General features: G+C 37.2%; 1 protein-coding gene across 4 annotated transcripts in view; it reads left to right on the forward strand.

Annotated features, from left to right (window-relative positions):
* Positions 1-6,403, forward strand: part of LOC110451499 (high affinity cAMP-specific and IBMX-insensitive 3',5'-cyclic phosphodiesterase 8B-like) — a 144,659-nt gene that overhangs the window by 49,246 nt on the left and 89,010 nt on the right. The window contains exon 1 of one of the 4 annotated variants that reach the window (XM_021499544.1): positions 4,348-5,069. The exons of the other annotated variants lie outside the window; for them this stretch is intronic. Coding sequence (XP_021355219.1) covers positions 4,962-5,069 — 108 coding nt within the window. The 5' untranslated portion in view covers positions 4,348-4,961. Of the gene's footprint in view, positions 1-4,347; positions 5,070-6,403 lie in introns of those variants that run through there. 4 annotated transcript variants of the gene reach the window in all.

Raw genomic sequence — 6,403 nt, forward strand, 5'->3', positions numbered from 1 at the left:
GGGGCCCCCCCCCCCCCCCCCCCGTTACATACTCAGTATATGTCTGTTTTCTGAGGTTACCAGCTAACTATATATAAGATATATGTTGACCAATCTGGGACCAAAATGATATTTTTGTCGGCCAGTCAATATTTGTGTATTTCCATTTCTGAGTTGGATGCATGATTATAACATCCATGTTACATTGAAGCTACAATAAAGACTGATATTAGGCCGAAACAAAATATCTGTGTTTCACGTAACAATTAACAGAAAGCTTTAGGGTCTGACGGGAGGCAAATAACTTGAATTTATTATTATATATTTAAAAAAAAAAATTATGAATCAATATCAAGCCTCCTATACAAGTTAACATTGTATTTCCACTTGAGCTGTCAGGAATGGGGTCAGGTTCTCTCTACAGGTCAAAGTACATTTAATGAATGCATGAGTGTGAGCTCTGCTGGCTAATAAATCAATCTTGGTACAGCTAGGTGATAAACTGTTCTACGGAGGACAAAAAGCTAGGGTAAGTAAGTTAACCTGAAACCTACATAATTCATTTTTGGCCTTACAACTTACAACTCAAGTGACTCTAAAGGCCTATTAGGCCTCTTGTTTAGTTTTTTTTCTTTCTTTCTGAAATCTGACCTTTATCCACTGGGATGTTTATGTATATTTGTTTGATCTTTGACCTTCATTCAGTACGATAATGTGATCTTTTGAATGTAGAGCACTTGGGGGTCTGTGAGTGCGACTGTACCATTGTGTAGTCCTACACCAGTCTACGATATTGTGATGTCATTATCTCTTTGTGAGGCCGCTGGTGATAATGTACGGCTTTATCACTACTGCCGTCATCATAAACGATCTAATGACGTCATACATGTTTGACCCATACAAATATTTGGTCTAGTATCGCCTATATACCATACACTTATCAGTACAAAACCAGCGCCTTTATTCAGCACTTGACAAATAATTAAATGGTACCTTAAGGATCCTTGTCCCACTGTAGAGGCAATTGAAACACGAGAGAATTCTACTGCAGTTCTCCATACATGTAGACAGTAACCTTAACCCTTCATTTGGTTTTGAAGCAATTGTAACAAGATGTAACCAGGTGATTAATTACCATTGACCGGGTAATTTAGTTGTTTAGAGTGACAGTATATTGTTCAGAGATCCAGGTCTTAATGAATCCCGATATTGCCCAATTGTATATTTACTCTTCTATTAAAGTGTTTTTTTAATCCCCTGCTCAACGTAGCTTTCAGGATCGAATTATAGTAAAGGGCTTGGTCCATCACTCAGACAAAAGAAAGTCCATATCTGAGTTACAGTAAGTGCTACACTGACAATACTTGCATGGATATCGTCACTGATGCAGCTATAAGGTCTGCACTCTACTGAATGCATATTGCTGATGCTGAATTTGACCTATATTTCATGCTTCAGTGACTTCCTTAAGATATGCTCATGTAAGAAAAATTTTTGAGTCTATTTCTGGGTAACTCTAGGTGCTATACAAAGTTCAGATATACTTTTGTCGATGATGCAAATAGAGTCGTCCTGTGGTCCTACTGAATACCTGTTGCAGATGCTGAATTTGACCCACATCTTACGCTTCAGTGACTTCCTTGATATTGCCTTGTACACCAAATTAAGTTATAAGTTGGTAAATCCATATCTGGGTAATATAAGTGCTACATTGATAATACTTGCATCAATAATGAGACATATAGAGTCCTTCACTGAATGTATGTTGCGGATGTGGAATTTGACATATATTTTACGCTTCAGAGATTTCCTTAATATTACGTCATACATCAAATGAAGTTAAATGGTTAAGTCTATATCTGGGAAACTAAGTGATTCATGGATATACTTGTATTTATTAATGATTCAGCTCAGATAAGTGTACCGAAGGCTTTTTGCAGATGCTGACCTACATTTTATGCTTCAGTAACTTTCTTAACATAATATCACATTATGAAGAATCGTTAACTTCCTATCGGAGGGACTTTATATGAGCGCTACATGCATGTGGATAATACTGAACAAAGTTGACCTACATTATAAGCTTCACTGTAACATCTCTATCAACTTCATTTAATTCTCACCAGATTGTTATGAAATTTTAAAGTTTATACAAAGGTCAAGTATGAGAATACCTTAGATGAGTTTACATTTCTAAGTCCCAATGTCAATCCCAAGGTCACTGCTATTTTTAGGTCAACCACAGAGCAAAGGGACATTCCTCAGCCTGCTACAGAGTTTTCTATTTTACAAAATATCATGGTGTAAACTAAATATGTATTTGTTATCATTTACAGCATAAAAAATACTATCATGTTTACACAGTGTTGATGAACACATCTGGATTAAATGACTCTGTAAGAAATATACCAATATAAAAAAAGAAGAAGTTTATTTTACTTTGGGGATCTAGAAAATCCACAAAAATGTACCTTACAGATATTCTTCAAATATGTGGCTTTGTGACTGTAGTACCCATCAACTGTACCTTGATGGAAATTGTTTGTATTTTGTCAAAACCACAGTAAATTCTTATGGACAGAATTTATGTTAAAGCTATCACTAAACTGACTGATATGGCTTGGATCATTGACTGTCCAAAGATCACCAATATCTGTTTGAAACCGTGTCGTCGGGTTTTTGCTGCCGATGGTTGTATATTGGAACACTTCAATGAACATACATCCACTCTGGTCTTTTGAGTGCTTACAATAAAGGCAGTTATTACAGTAAATGAAGCGTTATGTCAAGCATTTAATTAACAAAACACAATATGTGAACCAGACGAGTACATTGGAACTAGGTTTACAGTGGTGTTTACAAGTTGGCTACAATTATCAGTCCGTTACAAGATCAGTTGTACGTATGCATGCATTCAGTTACTCCATTAACAGTTTGTGTCAGCTGGGCTAAATATAACCAATTACAGCGGGTTTATATGATAATATCAACTTTACTTGACCGATAATCTAGATCGTACCATATGCTGACTGCATGACTTAAACGTGTTGTTCAAATGATTTTCCCCGTCATTCAACATGTCCCATTTATCCGTGTGACAATTGATCTGAAAACATCGTTAGATGATCATGACCTTAATAAAACTCATAATCAAAATGCTGACTGCATGACTTAAACGTGTTGTTCAAATGATTTTCCCCGTCATTCAACATGTCCCATTTATCCGTGTGACAATTGATCTGAAAACATCGTTAGATGATCATGACCTCAATAAAACTCATAATCAAAATGTATCGTTGTCATCAATTTTGATAATCGACCGTCTGATCATACCTTTAACCTCCCCTTCTCCCCGCCTTCCATCCCCCCCCCCTCCCCGTCTTGTATATACTTTAATGGTTTTTGATGTTTGAACAAACCTTTTTGAAACTTTTACCACAATATCAATGTAGTGTTTACCAGATTTAACACACTTTAGTCTAAATGATTTCTTCTCCCAATTGAACTATAACTTGGATGAAATCACTCCCTTGCAGCAACCGTGAAATTTAACCCCTAACGAAATTTAAAGCTTTTACAGTTAAGCAATAAAAATTGAAGCACTCTGAACCATTCTGATTTGTGTTTTATGCTCATTCGTAAATTCAGCGTATGTAGTTAACGTTTTTGGCAGTGGTACGGGGATCCTTAAACCGCTCTATTGGGTATTACACAGTATACCTGAAACCAGACACGCTCTTTAAATTTGTGTATATTTTACTGTCACATCAACCGAGGTGCTGACATTTTTTTTTGTATAGTACTCAAATGTTTGCTCAGACATAATATTTATTTGTTTATTTATATTCTCTCCTTTCTTTACAATGAGGTTAAATTTCAATACACAAGTATTCATGATACAGCAGTACCTACGTCATCAAGCCGGGCTGAGGATACGAGGGTCTGTCAGGCGGAGGAAAGGGTTTTGTTTTGCCTGCCTCTGCTCTTGTATGCTCTGTTAGAACACAAAGGCTGTGTATTGTAGAATTAGTGATTTAAATTTATTGGCTAATTCTGACTGTCTACCTGCTATAGGTGTATAAGGCTCCCAATAGTCCAAGCAACTTAAAGGATTAGCAAGCTTTACCGTAACACTTAAACAAAATTCAATCATCCATAATTTATCATATTAACGGTCTAATAACATAATTACTGATAATCCATGACTAAATTCTTTCATAATTAAAAGTTTCTTGACCAGATTTGACACAAAACGGGAATAAATATGCCTTTTGATTTTCGTTTTCTTGTGTATTAAACTTACTAGGCTTTCTATTGAGCGAAGCATGTAGGTATACATGTAGATAAAACTTGAATGCATATTGTGGGAGAATCAGCTGGCAGGATAAGCCCCTCGTGAAGGCTAAATGGTGACCTATATGCTGTTTTCACTGTTGTCATCTGTGCTTGCAAGTTTAACTAACATTTCAGACCCTAGGTTAGGAGTTACGGAGAAGATCTTTACCAAATATGCAGTGTTTTTCACATTGTTGGTCAAGTTGTGTGTCTGGGTAGTGAGAACTTGTTGAGATGGTAAGACTAGAGCTGTGTATACATTATACTGGTGTGTGTTATATACATAGGATGATAGTAAAGTTCACCTTGGCTGCTCTCTAGATTGAATGGTTCCCAAGAGAAATACAAATATTTGTCCAAAACTCACAACATATGTTAATGAGAATGAGATTCATCTTAGTACAATATTAGCTATGCCTTTAACTAAGTAGAAGGAGTATTAAGCGAAGACCGTCAGTGAAAGGCTACATCACGGACGTCACATAGTACTATGTACAAATGTATATAGGATTTCAATGACTTGAGGGGGTCGTGTGTTTTCATGGGATTCCAAAACCGTTTGGAGATGTTACTGACCAAGTCTGGAGGTCAGAAGTTTACAAAGTTTGGTGTTGGAATCGGTGAAAGTGACAAGAGACAAGAGAATAATGGCGGAAGATGTGGCCTCGAGATTATGTCAACTTAAAATCAACCTCTTTTTAGAACCAGTGCAGGAGGTTGATTATAACTCGGAGAAGGATTATAAAACCCCTAAGGTCAGTACAGTACATCTTCACAATGACTTGTGTCCACTCCTCTGTCTCCAAACTATGTTCCTCCACTGCCCGGTCACATCGGGTTAATAACAAAATCTTACCCTTACCTTGAAGGTATTAACTAATTGAAATCTCTACATGAGGGGTGATATTCCTAGGATAGGCTTACCTGAGGCTATAATGGTACAAGTGGAGGATTTGATATTTAAGAATATAATCACCCTGAGGGTTTATATTTTAATGGTACAAGTGGAGGATTTGGTATTTAAGAATGTCACCCTGAGGGTTTATATCATAATAGTAAAAGTGGAGGATGTGATATTTAAGAATGTCACCCTGAGGGTTGATATTTTAATGGTACAAGTGGAGGATGTGATATTTAAGAATTTCACCCTGAGGGTTGATATTTTAATGGTACAAGTGGAGGATGTGATATTTAAGAATGTCACCCTGAGAGTTGGTATTTTAATGGTACAAGTGGAGAATTTGATGTTTAAGAATGTCACCCTAAAGGTTAATATTTCTCTAGGATCATACCCTCACTGTATACGTAGGGGAAGATTTCTTGCACTCTATCAATGATTTGTTCCAAAACAATGGTTATTAATATTTGTAATCTAGCTGTTTTCTGTTCTGTTCTAAACGTGTTATCTCCCTTTGAAAGATGATATTGTGACATCATATTTTACTGTTTCCATGACGTCACCTTATTAATTCTTTATTGTGTTATGACAGCGTTCATTGTGTTATCTGTTTTACCCAAGGGGGTGACAGAAAAATCATACCCCAGGGGGGGACAGAAAAATCATACCCCAGGGGGTGACAGAAAAATCATACCCCAGGGGGTGACAGAAAAATCATACCCCAGGGGGTGACAGAAATATCATACCCCAGGGGGTGACAGAAAAATCATACCCCAGGGGGTGACAGAAAAATCATACCCCAGGGGGTGACGGAAAAAGCATACCCCAGGGGGTGACAGAAAAATCATACGCAAGAGATTGACAGAAAAATCATAACCCAGGGGGTGACAGAAAAATCATACGCAAATGAGTGACAGAAAAATCATACCCCAGGGGGTGACAGAAAAATCATACGCAAGAGAGTGACAGAAAAATCATACCCCAGGGGATGACAGAAAAATCATACACAAAATCATATCCTAGGGAGTGACAGAGAAATTATATCCTAGAGGGTGACAGAGAAATCACTCAAGGGGGTGACAGAAAAATCATATCCTAGGGGGTGACAGAGAAATTATATCCTAGGGGGTGACAGAGAAATCACTCTAGGGGGTGACAGAAAAATCATATCCTAGGGGGTGACAGAGAAAT

The sequence above is a fragment of the Mizuhopecten yessoensis genome, unplaced genomic scaffold (assembly GCF_002113885.1).
Source record: "Mizuhopecten yessoensis strain PY_sf001 unplaced genomic scaffold, ASM211388v2 scaffold6111, whole genome shotgun sequence".
Taxonomy (NCBI): Eukaryota; Metazoa; Mollusca; class Bivalvia; order Pectinida; family Pectinidae; genus Mizuhopecten; species Mizuhopecten yessoensis.